Genomic DNA, 22,275 nt, shown 5'->3' with positions numbered 1-22,275 from the left:
ATAACTGCAGATTTGAATTCATACAAACAAAACACATAATCGTGTCACAATGTGCTCACAAGGCATACAAAAGAAATCAAGAATATCAAAATACGACCCCATCCAACAATCCTGGATATGGGCGACAAATATCAAAATAAACAGCAAATCAACTCCATGGACCAATCAAATCCACTCCACAGCGGCACTAGGATCGTCTGATAACAGAATGGGCTCCTCCATATCCTCTCCGTTGGGCTCGGAGTCTTCTTAATTCTTCTTCAAGTCGAGCTGACTTGGTTTTCTCTTCTGCTAGCAATTTATCTGAATCCCGCTTCTGCCTCTTGAGACTACTCTCTGATCTTTGTAACTGTAGACACTCTTGTTGCTTGCGATGCAAATCTTCCTTTAGCAACTCATAAGGGCGCCTCTGGACACCTGCCTTGAACTTGCGCCTTCGACTTGCTTGAGCTGGTGCATCAACCTTATCTTTGCATCTCTTTCTTCAAAGAATTTCAAGTTGGTCTCTTGTTCCCTTTCGTGCAACCTGTAGTTAGTAACCAAAGCATTCTTGTAAAGTTCTGTTGGCACAGAGTCAGATAGAATCAAAGGAGGTTGCTTTTGAAGTGGTGCAATCGTATCATATGGAAGCAACAAGTTTCCAACCCACTTTTCAATCCACTTAACATACGGTGTCAGAGCAAGCGATTCTTTCTTCCCTAAATAAGCTCTATAATGCTTACGGATCTTCTTCCAAGCCACAATTATCCTCTTCAACTTTTCTGGATCCGACCCTTTCTCAAAATAGACCGTCTCCGCTACCAAGTGATCAGCCGGCTTGTCTTTCAAGGTATACCCCAATTGACGCAAGGATACCACGGGATTGTAATTGATGCAACCTCTAGTACCAACCAAAGGAACATTATCAAACTCACCGCATCCAACAATTACCTCAGAAATGTTGATCCGGTATTTTTGCCACTGAATATCATAAGAAGTAAGTGACATAATCTTATGGGTCCACTTGAGCGTCTCCCTTGTCTTCACAAAAGGTCCTTTGCTGGGTAACAAAGAGAGGAACCAGATGAACAACAACTGCAGGCAACAAGTGATGGCACCACCACCTTTCTCATATCGGGAATGAACGGCATAATAAGTATCGGCCAACAATGTAGGAATAGGATTCTTTCCCATGAAGATGTGTACCGCGGCCGAGTCTATAAAATTGGGAACATTCGGGAACATCACAATCCCATAAATGGCCACAGCAAGCAATGCATTGTACACGTTCCAATTCTTTTTCTCAAATTCCTCTTTAGCTTTTCTGACCAAGAACTTCAAAGAGAACCCCGAGACACCTCCATTCGACTTCCAATCATCAGATACTTCTTTTATGCTCAAATAAAGAGCAGCAGCGATCGACTTGAAATTTACTTCCTTAGGAACGTCGATGAATGGCACTTCGTCTTTTATCTTGAGATTAAGAATGATAGAGTACTCTTCCAATGTCGGAGCCAACTGGTAATCCTGGAACGTAAAACACCTCATTTCAGGATCATAAAATTGCATCAAAGTTTGCAAAGCAGGTGTCTCAACCACGGTTTCCAACAAAGTCAAAATATTCCCATAGCTGTCCGTGAAACTCTTCAAATAGAAAGCGGTCATTAACGAACCCAAACCCTTTAATGCGATCAATGGCTCTCGGAAGAAGCTGTAGGTGTGCGTATGTCTCTTTGCTTCCTTGACAGTATCAACTGGAATGTCCATCTTCAACTTGAGTGAACTCTTCAATGTCCCTGAAAAATATGACATGCAAATGCTTGTTATACATATATATTTTTTTTGCGTCTCTTTTGGAAATAAATATGCTATGATGCAAAGTGGTGGGACTTATTGCCGCCCACCGGGCATTCTGGACTGCCGGTAACACACATAGTACAAAGCCAAAGGTTCGGCCCCAAATGGTATACCACACGGAACACGGAATATCAATCAACGGAACCAGAGCCCATAGTCAATAACACACTGGAATAGAACACAGATTACCACTCGAACAAGAAACATAGTAACCCACGAACAGGAACCAATAGCACACTCGAACAAGATCAGCGGTAACCCACGAACGAGAACAGCGGTAACCCACAAACGAGAACAGCGGTCACCAACAATGTACCTGTTATATGATCATTGATTCCCGCCCCACTCACGGGTAAAATCTAGGCCAAGGTAAGGTCATGAAACGCAGTATACGGTTCGCCCGAAGGTAAGCATCATCACAGCGCGGATGCGGGTGACGATAATACCTCCGTTTGAAACCCTTACTCTGCCCGTGGTCACATAATCCATCCCGAGACGTACACCTCGAGACAAACCATGCTCCCACTCTATCCTAGGGTTCCTATGGTTCACACATAGCCTGGGTATTGGGCTTTTTACCTCTTGTAACACCCACCCAACAGACAGAGATCCAGCCAGTCCAGAATATGATGCAGAAAAGTAAAAGCGCACATAGAATAAAATGCAAACAGGTAAATATGCAAAGCAATAAAACACCCAAAGATAAACACACAAGCGTTAGGATCGGCTCGCTGAGTCCGGATCCGCAATAGGTCGAGACGTCCCCAGCAGAGTCGCCAGCTGTCACTACCGCGAAAATTAATAGAGTCGCCACTAACATATTTATCCTGAAAGGAAGGGAATGCCAGCAAACCACAAAACAAAACAACGGTCTCACGACCAGAGAAAAAGGGTAAGGGAGTCGGTTACACGAGGGGAAGGTGTTAGCACCCCTCGCGCCCATCGTACTTGATGGTATCCACGCCTGTGTCTAAAACTATGGGTGTGTAAACAAATCTACGCTAATCTGGACTAAAATGCATGAAAATTGTAAGGAAAAGAAAGAGTTATACTCGCACGGGCCCTACCCCGCTGCCTACGTATCCGTTTTGCGGAATCAGAGGTACCGTAGCTCGGCTAACTAATTTCTGTTTGTTTTGTGTTTTTTAGATGAACGAGTTACATTCACACTCCGCTGCTCGACCTTTGGAGACTTATGCTGGGAATGGAGCGGAAATAACAAGCTCTTAAGAAAAAGAAAATCAAAGAGTGTGGTTTGTGTTTTAAAGAATGCATGAGGAAAACCTAAGCTAAGGGGGGAAAGCTTGCTACCTAATGTTATCATACAATGGGTACCAGTCTAAACTAAACTATCAACCTACGGGGGCAAACGAATGCAAACAAGTATATCACACAAACGAGCTCCGCTCGTAAAGCAAACAAACCAACGGTACTGACCGAGTGGTAGAAAAGCGGTCCCACCATAGCCAAGGGGAGCAGCTCAACCCAAGTCAACCAAGCATTAGACCTCGCGAAAATGATCGGGCCATAGACAAGAGGAGCGAATCCCTCTCAGCAACCAAGCCGTCACGGATCGTAAACGAAAACGGTGTGTGCGTACGCCGAGCGTCAACATCGAGCGACGTGAGCTATAAGAAAAGGCGGGGGTCCGGCTACATGAACTCTTTTCCTGACATACTCGATAACAAGATCTTGTGCAAGTTCGGAAGCAAGCAACGCGAAGCGTGCGCATAATGAACAGACTCGATGAGACTAGGCGGGGGTTGATTACTAACCCTTCTCGCGTGCCTTCCATGAGGACTTAACGGAGTGCCATATAGGACTTATTACACCGTGACTCCCTGCCGCAAAGCACAAATATAAACACACCAACAAAAACAAAGCCTCTTTCGAGGACTTGGCCAGATGCATGTCTAAGTCCTACTTCTCATGTTATAGGATGATGCGAGAGAGCGATAAAGTGCGAGAAAAATAGAATGAAACAGAATCAATACCAAACGGATGATGATCGGTAAACTAAAGCGAAGAGAGCAAGTAAACTAGGATCCCACGAGCGAGCTAGAAAAGCAAAAGCAAATAGTCAGCACACCGATTAGCCATGAAAGCACACAAACATCGACACACGCGTCGAGCATATTCGCAATACACCTGCAAGAGGAACAAACAAACCAAGCAAGCAGATATAAAGCAAAAGGATTGTGTCTCCAGGATGAGAGCACGACACAGGTGAATAGAATCGTGTCCCGCAAGTGAAGCGGAAAACTCATAGAATGAGCATCAATCGGTGGCCGTCCAAAAGCCTCACACACTAGCACACACGTTAGAGATAACAAGACATCGCAATCGGAATTGCGTTATTGTACTACAAGCTAAAATAGAAAATGGATAACGATATAAGATGCGGAAATATGAAACAAGTATCCAAAACAGAATGGTAATGACACGCATAAGAGCATATGAAAACATGTCGAAACACAAATAAAAAACGAACGACAATTACACAAGAGTAAACACGCACAACAAACATACCGGAAGTGATCCGAAATACACTCATGAAAGACATAAAAACAGCAAGATAAAATCAATCTAACAGAAAGTATACTTTACAAGTTTTTCAACGACATAAAGAACACACAAAACAGAGTTGCGAGTCAAAAGATGCAAATTTTTGAAGTTAGGGACAAACCACACAGCCGTAACCGGTTACGGCCTGAAGCGTAACCGGTTACGCTGCAAACAGAAGCAAAACAAGGCAAAAACACAGGTTCGTAACCGGTTACGGCTAGGAGCGTAACCGGTTACGCTGAGCACAAAAACAACGTAACAAGGCAAACACGGGTTCGTAACCGGTTACGGCCAGGAGCGTAACCGGTTACGCTGAGCACAGAGTAAAAAAAAACAGTACAATCAACATTCCAAGCAATTCAAACATGCATCCATCAAGAAACATGATCAAGCACGAGTTAGACTCAATTTGCACAGCGTTATGAGCATCAAACAACATAGATTTCAAGTCAATATCATTGATTATCAAGCAACAAATTCATGCAAGCATTAGATCAAACACATAGTGCACCAAACTTGTATCCACATGCAATTGCAAACAAAGTAACAATGAATCTAACATTTAATCATCATCAACATCAATTAAGCATCATCAACCACTAGATCTAGCATTCAAATCATGTTAACATCAGCAATCAAGCAAATAATTCAAGGTTTAAGGCTTACCGGATGAAGATCTTTAACCGACGCGCGAACACAAACACGATACGAACGTGAGCACGACACGAACGCGACACGAACGCGAAAGTGAAATCCAAGGAGGAGGAGGGAGAGGCGCGCGAGATGCAAGGAGAAGAGGGAGAATTCGAACTTGAAATCTTGATCTTCAATCCATGTCGATCTTGATTCTTGAAGGAAATTGATGAATATTGATGAAAGTTTTATGTAATTTATGGTTTTGATCTTTGAAAGTTGAGAGAGAAATGAGAGAAAGTGTTTGTGAGAAATTTGGTGAATTCAAGTTATGAGAATTGAAGTTATGAGTTGTGAAGAGAAAATGACTTATATAGTGAAGGTAGCGAAATGTCTAAAACGCCCTTAATTCTCTTATTTTTGCTCGTTTTCAAGGAAATGTGAATCGATGCGAAACCTCGGAGCGAGACCAACGTCCACTCGAAGATGACAAAAATTGTAGATCATAACCGTGAGAATCGTCTCAATCGGATAAGCGATGAAGAAATTACGCGCGTTTCAATGACGAGAATCGTCGATTCATCTGGCGTGACTGTACAGAATTTTGCGCGTGCCGCTCAAAGTAGTCAATAAAACTCCATCTTCGGCTCAGAATTTGAACAAGCATGTGTGACGAAGAATTGAAGCTAACGAAATTTCCGAAAGAATGCCGCCAGAATGGGCTTCATACGATAAAAATCGAAGAAGTTATGAATTTTTGAACTCGGCGCGACATACTCGAAATCACACTTTTTAACGAAACAACATGACGATTCTCAAAATGCTGAGCATTTTCGGTGCATAATCTGTAACACCCCAATTCTACCCAGGCATATAGGTACAATTATCAGAGTATAAAAATTAAATTCATAAAAACAATTAGGGCGTTACACTTAAGTAACCACATAACCAAACATAACATACTCGCAAAAGATGCGTAACACAAATAATCAAAGAGGACGGATACATATAAACACCTGAATGTATTCATACTTATATAAATGCATCGGTAAACAAAATATCCACAACATTCTTCCAAAATACATCGCATGAGAAGGTATCCACAATACATAATACGAATGCATCTAAAGGATCAAATATACATCAAAAGGATCCTATAAGCATTATCTACAAAATAAGTGTTCGATCCCCCCCTAGGTGTTACGTATCACGAGCGGACGACACCAAAACGGACAACTACAAAGTGAGCACCTACACTTGCGGATCACCTGCACATTACCCACGAGTAGGTAACATTAAGGCAGAAGGGTGAGAATACAATTCATAATGAAAGCATGATCAATATAGTAATTCCAACATTATCATTAAGAATCATATAACAAGATAATCCAATAAGTCAACCACAATCAATATATAAATAATGCGGTACATGGATGATAACATAAATTATAAAGACCGAAGATGATGAATGAGACTCGACTATGCGTATGCATGTGGTACCAAATCCGGAGTAAAACTCCTCCTTGTCATTATGACAAATACACCTTGCCGAGCATTATGCTGGGACTTCTTTCCCTAAGGAAAATACACCTTTGTCGAGCAGTAAGCTACGACTAACCGTCATCGAGCATCTAGCCCCCACTGATGACCTCTTGCCACTCGGGCAAATACACCTTTTTACCGAGCATTAAGCTCCCACTGGTAATAATTGCCAATTCAGGCCACCTGTTAATAGCATTCCGCCATTAACGTAATGAAATGTCATGCTGTGCATACAAACGACTCAATTACATAACAACAACAACAACAATATAACTCGGTCACATATCTACATCACACCGGTTATATTATTCTATACGGATACATCATCAAAATTGCCACTCAGGCGTTCATATTCACACAGCACACGTATACCGTCAAAACATACTTGATTAGCAAATATCATTTCACAAAATACATTTATGAAAAATCATTCAACCACCAACACACTCCTCTTTATCATAAAGCATACTCAAGGGTTCTCATAATACTTCAAACGGCGCGTAGAAACGACCTACGGTTCAAAAGATACAACAAAACAAAGTTTGGAAAAACAAAATTCCACACAGTCCGCTTGAGCTCCGCTCAGCGGACCCAGACAGAGAATTCACCAAACGAAAATACAGAACCTCCGCTCAGCGGACCCAGACAGAGATTCCTGCAAAAGAACCTCCGCTCAGCGGACCCCCTCCGCTCAGCGGACCTGCGTAAACCCAGAAAAACCAGTTCTGCAACAGACCGTCTCAGCCCCCTCTAAACCATTCAAAACCCATTTAAACCTTCATCCCAACACCAATACAACACAAACATGCTATATATACACCTAATCCATGATTATCATATGGTTGGATCATCACATATCATCTTTGACCTAAATTTCTTCATAAGCAAGAAAACATGGAGAAATGAAAAACAAACATGATCCATGGGAATATCTATCATCATAGTACACATACACACCACAAAATCAAGTTTATATCTTCAAAACTCACAAAACACACAATTTGCCATTGTTGAACAAGCTTGGAAGAGAGTAAGAACAAGAACAAAACACACAAAACTACAAGAACCATACAATCAAGATAAACTATATTCATCCCCCTTACCTTGGTTGGATTTTTGGCTCTAGCTTGGTTTGGATTCTACAACTCTCTTCTTCTCTTTGTTTTTCTCTTCTTTCTCTTCTCTTCCCCAAGTTCTCTTTCTTTCTTACTATCTCAAAATATCTCTTTTTCTCTCTTTATCAAAATATCTCTTTCTATTTCTCTACTTCTCATTTTCCCCCACTCAACTTTCATAAATTCTAATTTTGGCCCAAATGTCACTAAATATCAATTCTAACCAATTAACACCCAAAACATAATAATTACACACATGGAAAGTAATAAGTAAAATATTAACATAATTAATATTTACCGACTGACTCGATTCGAAAACGGTAAAATTAGGAAAATGTAGCAAACATCACAATTAATCAGAAAAACACATTTATGGGCGTTACAACCCTCCCCCACTTAAAAGATTTTCGTCCTCGAAAATAAGATTACCTGCTACAAACAACTCAGGATAGGAATCTCGCATCTTGCTCTCCAACTCCCAGGTCAAACTCTCACCTGCCGCACTTAACCATACGACTTTCACCAAGGCGATCTCCTTGCCTCGCAGAGTCTTAGTCTCACGATCTTCAATACGCACTGGTATCGTCTCAACCGTCAGGTTCTCACGCACTTGCACATCATCCATCTGAATCACATGGGACGGATCCGCAATGTATCTCCTCAACTGAGACACATGGAATACATCGTGCAGATTAGAAAGACTTGGCGGTAACGCCACCCGATACGCAACTTTGCCAACTCGCTCCGATATCTGATAAGGACCAATAAAACGCGGAGTAAGCTTCCTCGATTTCAAAGCCCGTCCAACACCAGTCATAGGTGTAACTCTTAAGAATACATGATCACCGGCTTGGAATTCCAAATCTTTCCTTCGCTTGTCATGATAACTCTTTTGCCTACTCTGTGAACTTCTCATTTTCTCACGAATAAATTTCACCTTCTCTGTAGTCTCTCTTACTATTTCAGGTCCGAGTACCACACTCTCGCCCGATTCAAACCAACACAGTGGAGTTCTACACTTACGACCATATAGCGCTTCAAAAGGTGCCATTCCGATACTAGAATGAAAACTGTTATTGTAAGTGAATTCTATCAACGGAAGATAAGTATCCCACGAACCTCCCTTCTCTAGAACACAAGCCCTCAACAAGTCTTCTAACGATTGAATAGTCCTTTCGGTCTGACCGTCTGTCTGAGGATGATAAGCCGAACTCAACCTCAACTTAGAACCTAGAGCCTCTTGCAAACCTTTCCAAAAATCTGATGTGAACCTTGGATCTCTATCCGACACAATACTCAACGGTATACCATGTAGTTTCACAATCACCTTGATATAAATCTCAGCCAACTTCGCAACTGGAAAAGTGATGTTAATAGGAATAAAGTGAGCAGACTTTGTCAACCTATCAACAATCACCCAAACCGCATCGAAACCTCTCACAGTATTTGGTAAACTCGTCACAAAGTCCATAGAAATACTATCCCATTTCCACTCTGGAATATCCAACGGTTGCAACAACCCCGCAGGACGCTGATGCTCCACTTTTGACTTCTGACATACCAAACACGCATACACAAACTGAGCCACATCCCTTTTCAAACCAGACCACCAAAAGATCTTCTTCAAATCCTGATACATCTTATTGGCTCCCGGATGAATACTCAAACTGCTCCTGTGACCTTCTTCTAAAATCATCTTTTTCAGCTCGGAATCATCAGGTACACAAATTCTACCACGGAATCTCAAAACACCCTGACCATCCACTCTGAAGTCGCCATTATCACTTTGATTTGCCACCATAAATAAATCAACAAGTTTCACATCCATTTTCTGTCTCTCACTAACAGTTGACAGAAAATCATTCGTCACTTTCAACATACCCAACTTCACACTATCTGGTGTCAATTCACATACCAAACTAAGGTCACGAAATTGCTCCAAAAGTTCCCACTCCTCCGCCATCATAGCGGACATATGCAAAGATTTCCGACTCAAAGCATCGGCAACCACATTAGCTTTACCAGGATGGTAATTCAAGCTAAAGTCATAGTCCTTCAAGAATTCCAACCACCTACGTTGTCTCATGTTCAACTCTTTCTGATCAAATAAGTATTTCAAACTCTTATGATCACTAAAGACCTCGAACCTTGCACCGTAGAGATAATGCCTCCAAATCTTTAATGCAAAAACCACTGCAGCTAACTCTAAATCATGGGTGGGATAATTCTTCTCATGAATCCTTAACTGTCTCGAAGCGTAAGCCACCACCTTACCTTCCTGCATCAAAACACCACCTAACCCCATATGCGATGCATCACAATACACCACAAACGGTTCCTCAGGATCAGGTAAAACCAAAACCGGAGCTGAAGTCAACCTTCTCTTCAACTCTTCAAAATTCCTTTCACAAACTATGTCCAAAATAAACGCCTTACCCTTGCAAGTAAGCTGAGTTAACGGAAGTGCCAACTTCGAAAAGCCATCGATGAATCTTCGATAATAACCTGCCAAACCTAAAAAGCTTCTGATCTCAGTAACCGATCTCGGAACCTCCCATTGTAGCACTGCATCTACTTTGGATGGATCCACTGCAATCCCGCTACCTGAAATCACATGACCAAGAAAACTCACCGCTGATAACCAGAACTCGCACTTGGATAACTTAGCATACAACTGCTTCTCCTTCAAAACCTGTAGCACAACACGCAAATGCTCCTCATGCTCTTCCGGAGACTTAGAATAAATCAAGATGTCATCTATGAAGACTACCACAAACTTATCCAACTGATCATGGAATATGCGATTCATATACTCCATAAACACACCAGGTGCATTAGAAACTCCGAACGGCATCACCAAAAACTCATAATGCCCGTACCGAGTCCTAAACGCAGTCTTCTGAATATCTTCTTCCTTCACCCGAATCTGATGGTAACCAGATCTTAAATCAATCTTGCTAAACACACTGGCTCCCACCAACTGATCCATCAAGTCGTCAATTCTAGGAAGCGGATACTTATTCTTAATCGTCACCTTGTTCAACTGGCGATAATCAATACACAACCTCATGCTTCCATCCTTCTTCTTTACCAACAACACTGGAGCTCCCCATGGTGAAACACTAGGCCTCACAAAATGTTTTGCTAGCAACTCTTCCAATTGTTTCTTTAATTCCACTAACTCTGATGCCGACATTCTATACGGCGCCATAGAAACAGGCCTCGTACCAGGAACTAGATCTATGGAAAACTCCACCTCTCTCTTTGGCGGCACATCAGAAAAGTCTTCAGGAAACACTTCGGGAAATTCTCGCACTACTGGAAAATCCCCAACTACAGCTCGACTCTCCACAGTCAACGATGCAAACACACCAAACAATTGTGCCCCATCTTCTAACAGTCGATTCAACTCCTTGGTAGATAAGACATCAAATTCCACATCCTTCTCAAGAAATGGAAACCTCACCAACTTATGATAACAATCGATATGGACACGATTATTCATCAACCAATCCATTCCCAGAACCACGTCTAACTCGCTCATTGGCAAACAAATCAAATCAACAGTAAAGTCCTTACCGAAGATTGATACCGGACAATTCTTACAAACTAGAGAAGTAATCACCGACCCCATTGCTGGTAAATCGATAACCATCTCACCACCCAAATCGGATAGAACAAGACCTAATCTTTTAACACAATCATCGGCTATAAAACAATGCGAAGCACCCGTATCAATAATAGCAATTAAAGGAATGCCATTAATAAAACAAGTACCTCGGATCAGTCGATCACCCTTGTCCGTCTGAGTTCCAGCCAAAGCAAACACTTTCCCACCAGCTTGAACTTTCTTCTTCTGACATTGACCGCTCATGTGTCCCTCTTCACCACAATTAAAACACACAACTCCTTTGGATGCACAGTCGGATGACACATGTCCTACCCTTCCACACTTGAAACATTTCTTTGCGTCACTAAAGCAGACATTACTTTTGTGGCCAGGTTTACCACACTTAAAACACACAATCTTAGCAGGAGCATCTCCCCCACTAAACCTTGGTCCATAATTCATCTTTTGCTTACCCTTCCCTCCATCATACGGCGTCCCACGATTCTGCGGACCTTTGTTCCTCTTTTCATTAATCACCTTATGATGAGCATTATCATCCTCATCATAAATCCTACAGCTGTCCACCAAATCTGGAAACACCCGAATCTTCTGATACCCCATCGCCTTCTTGATATCAGAACGTAACCCATTCTGGAACTTAATGCACTTAGAAAATTCTGCTCCCTCACCAACAAAGTGCGGGTAGAATTTCACAAGTTCATTAAACTTGGCCGCATATTCAGACACGGACATGCTGCCTTGAACCAAAGCCAAAAACTCAGTCTCTTTCTTCCCACGGACATCCTCCGGGTAATACTTCCTCAAAAACTCCCTCTTGAACACCGTCCAGGAAATCTCTTCACCGGTTGCTTCTAACCTTGCCAAAGTCTCCAGCCACCAATCATCAGCCTCCACAGCTAACTGATGAGTGCCATACCTGACTTTCTGCTCTTGCGTGCAATCCATCACACGAAAGATCCTCTCCATCTCCTTCATCCAAGTCAAGGCTCCCTCGGGGTCATGCGTTCCCTTAAACACAGGAGGATTCTCCCTCTGGAAAGTCGCTAAACTCCGAGACCTTGCATGCTCATCCGTATGCATAGCTTTAGCCATAGCTTGCAATGCAGCAGCAATAGCAGCGTCATTACGTCCAGCCATCTCTAAACTTCACAATAACACCAAGAGAAGTAAGCCCAAAGAATAACACGCATAAGAGCATATGAAAACATGTCGAAACACAAATAAAAAACGAACGACAATTACACAAGAGTAAACACGCACAACAAACATACCGGAAGTGATCCGAAATACACTCATGAAAGACATAAAAACAGCAAGATAAAATCAATCTAACAGAAAGTATACTTTACAAGTTTTTCAACGACATAAAGAACACACAAAACAGAGTTGCGAGTCAAAAGATGCAAATTTTTGAAGTTAGGGACAAACCACACAGCCGTAACCGGTTACGGCCTGAAGCGTAACCGGTTACGCTGCAAACAGAAGCAAAACAAGGCAAAAACACGGGTTCGTAACCGGTTACGGCTAGGAGCGTAACCGGTTACGCTGAGCACAAAAACAACGTAACAAGGCAAACACGGGTTCGTAACCGGTTACGGCCAGGAGCGTAACCGGTTACGCTGAGCACAGAGTAAAAAAAAACAGTACAATCAACATTCCAAGCAATTCAAACATGCATCCATCAAGAAACATGATCAAGCACGAGTTAGACTCAATTTGCACAGCGTTATGAGCATCAAACAACATAAATTTCAAGTCAATATCATTGATTATCAAGCAACAAATTCATGCAAGCATTAGATCAAACACATAGTGCACCAAACTTGTATCCACATGCAATTGCAAACAAAGTAACAATGAATCTAACATTTAATCATCATCAACATCAATTAAGCATCATCAACCACTAGATCTAGCATTCAAATCATGTTAACATCAGCAATCAAGCAAATAATTCAAGGTTTAAGGCTTACCGGATGAAGATCTTTAACCGACGCGCGAACACAAACACGATACGAACGTGAGCACGACACGAACGCGACACGAACGCGAAAGTGAAATCCAAGGAGGAGGAGGGAGAGGCGCGCGAGATGCAAGGAGAAGAGGGAGAATTCGAACTTGAAATCTTGATCTTCAATCCATGTCGATCTTGATTCTTGAAGGAAATTGATGAATATTGATGAAAGTTTTATGTAATTTATGGTTTTGATCTTTGAAAGTTGAGAGAGAAATGAGAGAAAGTGTTTGTGAGAAATTTGGTGAATTCAAGTTATGAGAATTGAAGTTATGAGTTGTGAAGAGAAAATGACTTATATAGTGAAGGTAGCGAAATGTCTAAAACGCCCTTAATTCTCTTATTTTTGCTCGTTTTCAAGGAAATGTGAATCGATGCGAAACCTCGGAGCGAGACCAACGTCCACTCGAAGATGACAAAAATTGTAGATCATAACCGTGAGAATCGTCTCAATCGGATAAGCGATGAAGAAATTACGCGCGTTTCAATGACGAGAATCGTCGATTCATCTGGCGTGACTGTACAGAATTTTGCGCGTGCCGCTCAAAGTAGTCAATAAAACTCCATCTTCGGCTCAGAATTTGAACAAGCATGTGTGACGAAGAATTGAAGCTAACGAAATTTCCGAAAGAATGCCGCCAGAATGGGCTTCATACGATAAAAATCGAAGAAGTTATGAATTTTTGAACTCGGCGCGACATACTCGAAATCACACTTTTTAACGAAACAACATGACGATTCTCAAAATGCTGAGCATTTTCGGTGCATAATCTGTAACACCCCAATTCTACCCAGGCATATAGGTACAATTATCAGAGTATAAAAATTAAATTCATAAAAACAATTAGGGCGTTACACTTAAGTAACCACATAACCAAACATAACATACTCGCAAAAGATGCGTAACACAAATAATCAAAGAGGACGGATACATATAAACACCTGAATGTATTCATACTTATATAAATGCATCGGTAAACAAAATATCCACAACATTCTTCCAAAATACATCGCATGAGAAGGTATCCACAATACATAATACGAATGCATCTAAAGGATCAAATATACATCAAAAGGATCCTATAAGCATTATCTACAAAATAAGTGTTCGATCCCCCCCTAGGTGTTACGTATCACGAGCGGACGACACCAAAACGGACAACTACAAAGTGAGCACCTACACTTGCGGATCACCTGCACATTACCCACGAGTAGGTAACATTAAGGCAGAAGGGTGAGAATACAATTCATAATGAAAGCATGATCAATATAGTAATTCCAACATTATCATTAAGAATCATATAACAAGATAATCCAATAAGTCAACCACAATCAATATATAAATAATGCGGTACATGGATGATAACATAAATTATAAAGACCGAAGATGATGAATGAGACTCGACTATGCGTATGCATGTGGTACCAAATCCGGAGTAAAACTCCTCCTTGTCATTATGACAAATACACCTTGTCGAGCATTATGCTGGGACTTCTTTCCCTAAGGAAAATACACCTTTGTCGAGCAGTAAGCTACGACTAACCGTCATCGAGCATCTAGCCCCCACTGATGACCTCTTGCCACTCGGGCAAATACACCTTTTTACCGAGCATTAAGCTCCCACTGGTAATAATTGCCAATTCAGGCCACCTGTTAATAGCATTCCGCCATTAACGTAATAAAATGTCATGCTGTGCATACAAACGAATCAATTACATAACAACAACAACAACAATATAACTCGGTCACATATCTACATCACACCGGTTATATTATTCTATACGGATACATCATCAAAATTGCCACTCAGGCGTTCATATTCACACAGCACACGTATACCGTCAAAACATACTTGATTAGCAAATATCATTTCACAAAATACATTTATGAAAAATCATTCAACCACCAACACACTCCTCTTTATCATAAAGCATACTCAAGGGTTCTCATAATACTTCAAACGGCGCGTAGAAACGACCTACGGTTCAAAAGATACAACAAAACAAAGTTTGGAAAAACAAAATTCCACACAGTCCGCTTGAGCTCCGCTCAGCGGACCCAGACAGAGAATTCACCAAACGAAAATACAGAACCTCCGCTCAGCGGACCCAGACAGAGATTCCTGCAAAAGAACCTCCGCTCAGCGGACCCCCTCCGCTCAGCGGACCTGCGTAAACCCAGAAAAACCAGTTCTGCAACAGACCGTCTCAGCCCCCTCTAAACCATTCAAAACCCATTTAAACCTTCATCCCAACACCAATACAACACAAACATGCTATATATACACCTAATCCATGATTATCATATGGTTGGATCATCACATATCATCTTTGACCTAAATTTCTTCATAAGCAAGAAAACATGGAGAAATGAAAAACAAACATGATCCATGGGAATATCTATCATCATAGTACACATACACACCACAAAATCAAGTTTATATCTTCAAAACTCACAAAACACACAATTTGCCATTGTTGAACAAGCTTGGAAGAGAGTAAGAACAAGAACAAAACACACAAAACTACAAGAACCATACAATCAAGATAAACTATATTCATCCCCCTTACCTTGGTTGGATTCTTGGCTCTAGCTTGGTTTGGATTCTACAACTCTCTTCTTCTCTTTGTTTTTCTCTTCTTTCTCTTCTCTTCCCCAAGTTCTCTTTCTTTCTTACTATCTCAAAATATCTCTTTTTCTCTCTTTATCAAAATATCTCTTTCTATTTCTCTACTTCTCATTTTCCCCCACTCAACTTTCATAAATTCTAATTTTGGCCCAAATGTCACTAAATATCAATTCTAACCAATTAACACCCAAAACATAATAATTACACACATGGAAAGTAATAAGTAAAATATTAACATAATTAATATTTACCGACTGACTCGATTCGAAAACGGTAAAATTAGGAAAATGTAGCAAACATCACAATTAATCAGAAAAACACATTTATGGGCGTTACATAATCAGCCGATGATCCGAACATATGAAATCTTGGTAATGATGGCACGGAGCTCCAGCTAAATTTTCAAGCGAATCCGACTAGCGGATTAGGAGATATGGATTTTCCGAGGCACGAAACCCTTCATTCAGCACTATTTTTCACCGCGAATTCTCAAGTAATTTGCAAATCTGACAACCTTCCTCGCATAATGGACTTCCGAGCCGAACACTAAAGTTGTAGATATCGTCGAAACAGTCAGGTCATCGCGGGAATTCGGTTCATATCACTTTCAGAATAAGACTTGTGAATTTTATCGTATTTCCACTGTTTAAACCATTTTTCACGTCACATTTCTTAAAAAACCATAAGAACTCTTTATTATTTTTCTTCACTTTTCGAACGACGAAATAAACGTCGTCAATAACTTATAGCTCAAATAAAGAGGGCAAATTTTGGGGTGCAACACTCTTCATGGTTATCGCACTTCTGCACGTACCTCAACTGGGGCAACCCCTTTCTCACTGGTTTATGGTATGGAGGCGGTCTTACCTATCGAAGTTCAGATTCCTTCCCTGAGAATTATGAAAGATGTAGACTTGAGCGAAGACGAGTGGATCCAGACTCGACTGGACCAGATAAACTTGATTGATGAGAAAAGGCTTGCGGCTGTTTATCATGGGCATTTATATCAGAAGCGTATGATCAAAGCGTTCAACAAGAAAGTTAAGCACCAAGCGTACCATACCGGTGACTTAGTAATAAAGCGTATCATCCTTCCGCAAGGTGATCCCAGGGGCAAATGGACTCCTACATACGAAGGACCATTTGTAATTAAGAAGATATTTTACGGCGGAGCCATGATGCTTACCACAATGAATGGTGAAGATTTCTCGCACCCTGTGAATGCGAACATAGTCAAAAAATACTACACATAAAATATACCCACTAGGTTGATATACCTAGGCAAAAATAATGGCATCCCGGCGAACCAAAATGGTTCGGGCAAAAATTAGGGATATATATACAAAAAATGTGCACCCGGCAAGTTGAAAACCTGAAAAGGCGGCTTGGGCAAAAAAGGGTATCCCGGTAGGCTGAAAACCTGAAAAGGCGGTCTAGGCAAAAGTTAGGGATTAAAGCGTACGAATATGTCCCATTGGATCATCACTCATCAACTCCCAGTTAGCTTTGTTACCAAGGTCAAGTTCAAAAGGCACTAATCAGTGCAATCGTTTCTTCCAACAAGCAAGGGATGAGATACTCAAAGGCATAATGGCAATAGCTGGGTCGAAGCCCAATGAGATCGTTTCCACATAGCTATTTTATTTATTTTTCACTTTGTACTTCCTTTTAAAAAAATTACGATAATTCCCTCTTACTAGGAATTTTGTCTCCTTCTACTAATTCGTCGGTTTAAGGCCTTTCCTCAAATTAATGCAAGTTATTTCAAGTTTACTTTTTTATTTTCTCTGTTTTGAATACGCAAGCGTCCAATGATAATTTTGAATGAACATATGCATTTTGAATATGAATAAGTGTTTACCAAAAGATTCTCATATTCACAAGAAACAGGAAAAGCAATCAAATAACATCCAAGTCATCCAGATGTCCTCCCAGAGCCAACAGTAGGGAAGTATCCCCACAGAGCAATCCCCAAGAAAGTTTCCAAACAAACTATTCCCCAATATGGAGGTATTTTCCAGCAAGGTTATCCAAAATAACTATCCCTAGTAAACGAAATCCCGTATCTCGAGGCCTGGTCAGATAGTGCATTAGAAGTTTGTTCATCTCTTTTATCCCTAGTCAGGGCACATCAATGGCAGATCATGCGAGTTACTGGCATCCCCAAGCGGAAATCAAAAAATTCCCAGTTGGATATCCTCGAACAAAAGTCAGGGATCCTCAATATAACCATGATTGTTAACAAACAAGGATTTATTTTCACTATAAAAAGCTACTATACAGGGCTATCAATAAGCATCTACATACACATATCCATACATCATGCATCTACAAGCATACCTCCATGCATCATTTACTGTATCATGGTGAACGCAAACATAACACGCGAAGATTCTCATTTATTTTGAGAACTTCATACCACAATACAATACATGCATCATGACATTGCATAAAACTGACTTTGTCTTTTAGGTCAACCAACCGGTCAGGAAAATATCATCAACAAATCAATCACTATCAAATGTACAGTCTGGAAGCTTGAACCCCAGATTCCTGAAAAAATCCACTCCGGAAGCTTGAACCCCGGATATTCCAAAAATCTCTACGACAGATACGTTTCGGAAGCCTGAACCCCGGATATTCTAAAATCTACGCCAGATATGTTTCGGAAGCCTGAACCCCGAATGGTCTGAATTCTACGCCAGATATGTTTCGAAAGCCTGAACCCCGAATGATCTAAATTCTATGATAGGTATGTTTCGGAAGCCTAAACCCCGAATGATCTGAATTCTACGACAGATATGTTTCGGAAGCCTGAACCCTGAATGATCTGAATTTTACGATAGATATGTTTCGGAAGCCTGAACCCCGAATGATCTGAATTCTATGAAAGATATGTTCCAGAAGCCTGAACCCCGAATGATCTAAATTCTACGACAGATATGTTTCAGAAGCCTGAACCCCGAATGATCTGAATTCTACGACAGATATGTTCCGGAAACCTGAACCCCGGATGATCTGAATTCTACGACAGATATGTTTCGGAAGCCTGAACCCCGTATGATCTGAATTCTATGCCAGATATGTTTCGAAAGCTTGAACCCTGGATATTATAAAATCTACGCCAGATATGTTTCGGAAGCCTGAACCCAGAATAATCTGAAATCTACGACAGATATGTTTCGAAAGCCTGAACCCCGAAGATCTGAATTCTACGACAGATATGTTTCGGAACCCTGAACCCCGAATGATCTGAATTCTACGACAGATATGTTTCGGAAGCCTGAACCCCGAATGATCTAAATTCTACGACAGATATGTTCTGGAAGCCTGAACCTCGGATGATCTGAATTCTACGACAGATATGTTTCGGAAGCTCGAACCCCGAATATCCTTGAATCTCTATGCCGGATATGCGTTTGGAAGCTTGAACCCCAAACATTATGAAGATTTATCATATACGCACCCTGGGAAGCATGACCCCCCAGGTTGCTGACAAGCATCTCAGTTAGATGGCATCTTTAAGCCCATCTCAGACAATTCTCTGTGAACACCTGAATGGCATCTCTAAGCCCATCTCAGACAATTTTCTACCAACATCCGGATGGCATATTTAAGCCCATCTCCTACAAAAATCCCTGTCTCGGCAAGGGCAAATTTATGGGTATTCTAGTGTTCAATCCTCTTCCACCTTCAGATTCCGATAGGCACCCAGGCCAATCTACATCCTCAGGTTTAAAAAGATTGAACAGGGGCATCTGTCATACCCCAAAATTTGCCCACTATAGTTCAAGACAATTGGTCTCCTCATACTCAAAAATCCTCAATTGCCCAAGAGTATTCAAGGTTTTCACCAGATAAAAGCGTCTCCTGAGTGACATGGCCCAAAATTATGGTTGTGATTCTTTTCAAGGAAACTGAACTTCTAAGGCTTCAAATGGACTTCATGGTATCCTATAGGACCCAGGGTATCCTCATACCAAAATTCAAAGCTTTGAATCACAAGATTGCTCATTCAATAGCTCAAATGATCAACAGTCGACTAGTTTAAACCTAAAAGTCAACTATGGTCAAATCATAGCCAAAACTCCTGATTTTTTATCAACATCAACCTCTTGAAATACTAATCATCATTTGATCAAGTGTTGATCATGATTCATCAAGGAAAGCTCAAAAATCAACAAAAGTCCAAGTTACTAAATTAGGGTTTTAAGGAGAAAGTCAACTGAACTTTGACTGATCATATCTCCCACATGGTTCATCAGAAATTTCCAAACCAAAGCTCATTCTCAAGGAAATTAAATTCCCTACAACTTTTATGTTGGGCCCAAGGTCAGGAAATGCTTCAGCATAAGAGATATGAGCAAAAACATTACAGGTCCCTTTAAAGGTTCACAAAAAGCTGTTTTTTTCCAGGGCCAATAACTTCAAGATAAAATCTCCAAATGCAAAAACTCTTCCAAAGTGGCTTGTAGAGGACATCTTGCTCTTTCCAAAAAGTCCTAGAACACCTTCATAGGATAAAAATTGAATGAGTTATGATTGGTGCAAGTTGGGCGAAATTTGAGAAATCCATAATGCCTTAATTGACAAATTTCATATTTTTTAGTAATGGGCCATAACTTTTGAATCACCCACGAAATTTTAAGCTTATAGAGGGCCCAAGATCTAAATTTTATTTATTTTATGATATTATTTCATTTATCCTTGATTTTATTCACATTAAATCAAAATAAATCAAATAAAATCAAAATAGAATAAAATAAAATCATACAAATCTTGCCATTCATTGAATCTAGACCCAATTCACTCAACAAAGCCAAATTACACGTAAGTAAAAGTGTGGAAAATAGATTGGAGCTTGAATTGGAAAGTTTTCATATATTCTTCAAATCAAATATTTCTTTCATTCAAAGCTTGATTTTATTCCACTTCTTTCAACCCTAATTCGTCCCATATAAGTAACTAAGCATTCCAGCCTCCAAGACCACGAAACCCTAGCCTCTCAAGCATAGCTCAAAACTCCAAAAAATCTCAAGAAAACACTACTTTTCATTTTCAGGTTTACAGACCCATTCAACACCAACTAATCATCCAATCATCTTTCTGAGGTAATTTGCGGTGAGTGTGGACGGATGCATGACATCCATACTGCATATATGCTCATATATCATTGTTCATATTTTGACATATTGCTTGATTTTCGTTTTACATATGTTTTAATGTTATAACGCAATTTGACAATTTGAATGAGTTCTGGGCGTGATTTAGAAAAGACTTGAACCCTTAAAACAGAGCTTCCACGTAAGAATGCAAAGGCGCCATGGTTAGGGCACCAAGTTTGAGTGTCTTCATATTCCATGTTTCGTGCCTTTTCAGATCAAAACGACTGCATATTTGAACTCAGGGGAAGTTTTTTAGTCGATTTGGGCCGGTAGTTTGTTCGCTTTGTCGTTTGTTTGCGTTTTTTAAATTTGCAGGTTTAGAAGTGATGAACTCGCAGGAGAATCCGTAGGAAAAAGCATGGCTAATTCCGCAGGAAAATCCGCAGGAACAAAGGAAGAAGATGATGAACAGTGTTGCTAACTTCTTGACTCGCGTGCGTGGCAAAAGAACGAAAGGTGATTGGTTTTCGCGTGTGAACATGGGACCCATTCTTGACTTCCCTTTGAATTCCACCAACTAACGCGTTTTTTAATATTTAATGTTTGATCTCTAATAATTGAACAACTTGAATGCGAAGCCCAGCTGGTTATCGTTGCATGCTTGTGAACATGAGGACCTGGGTTCGATCCCAGCGTCCTCCAATTTTTTTTCATTTGTTTGTTTTCCACAGATCATGTGTTGCGCCTCTATGAGCGACCATCATGGGGTCTCACGCATCAGCCATCAGATCCACACCCAAGCCAGATCTGACGTCCCTGGAAGCGCAACCCATGATGCACCCTCAGGACCCTATCACACTGGATCAAGCGCCCTTTTGCTTAAATTTTTTAATTATTATTTTATGATTGTTCTTTTATTATGTCTAACCACTAATTAACCACAATTTAACTTAGGATTAGATTTTTTTTTACTAAGTAAATTAATTTGTTTTTAGATAATTTAGTCAATTTAGGTTTAATTAGTTAATTAAATAAAATTAGGGGATTCCATTTAGGTCTTAATAATTTTAAATATAAATTTTTATTTAGAATTTAATTAATTTAATAGATTTAGTTTAGTTAATTTATTAAATAACTTAGTAATTAGTTTTAAATTTAGGATTTCATCAAGTAGTCTTAGTTTAATTTTAATTTGCTAATTAAC

General features: G+C 40.4%; 1 protein-coding gene across 1 annotated transcript; it reads right to left on the bottom strand.

The window, feature by feature from the left end:
* Positions 1-387: 387 nt before the first annotated feature.
* LOC131659260 (uncharacterized) lies at positions 388-1,746 on the bottom strand. The gene has a single exon (XM_058928470.1). The coding sequence runs from the start codon at positions 1,744-1,746 to the stop codon at positions 388-390; it is 1,359 nt and encodes a 452-aa protein (XP_058784453.1).
* Positions 1,747-22,275: the final 20,529 nt, after the last annotated feature.

Source organism: Vicia villosa, linkage group LG3 (assembly GCF_029867415.1).
Source record: "Vicia villosa cultivar HV-30 ecotype Madison, WI linkage group LG3, Vvil1.0, whole genome shotgun sequence".
NCBI classification, from domain to species: domain Eukaryota; kingdom Viridiplantae; phylum Streptophyta; class Magnoliopsida; order Fabales; family Fabaceae; genus Vicia; species Vicia villosa.
This window is presented reverse-complemented; position numbering and strand designations above follow the sequence as displayed.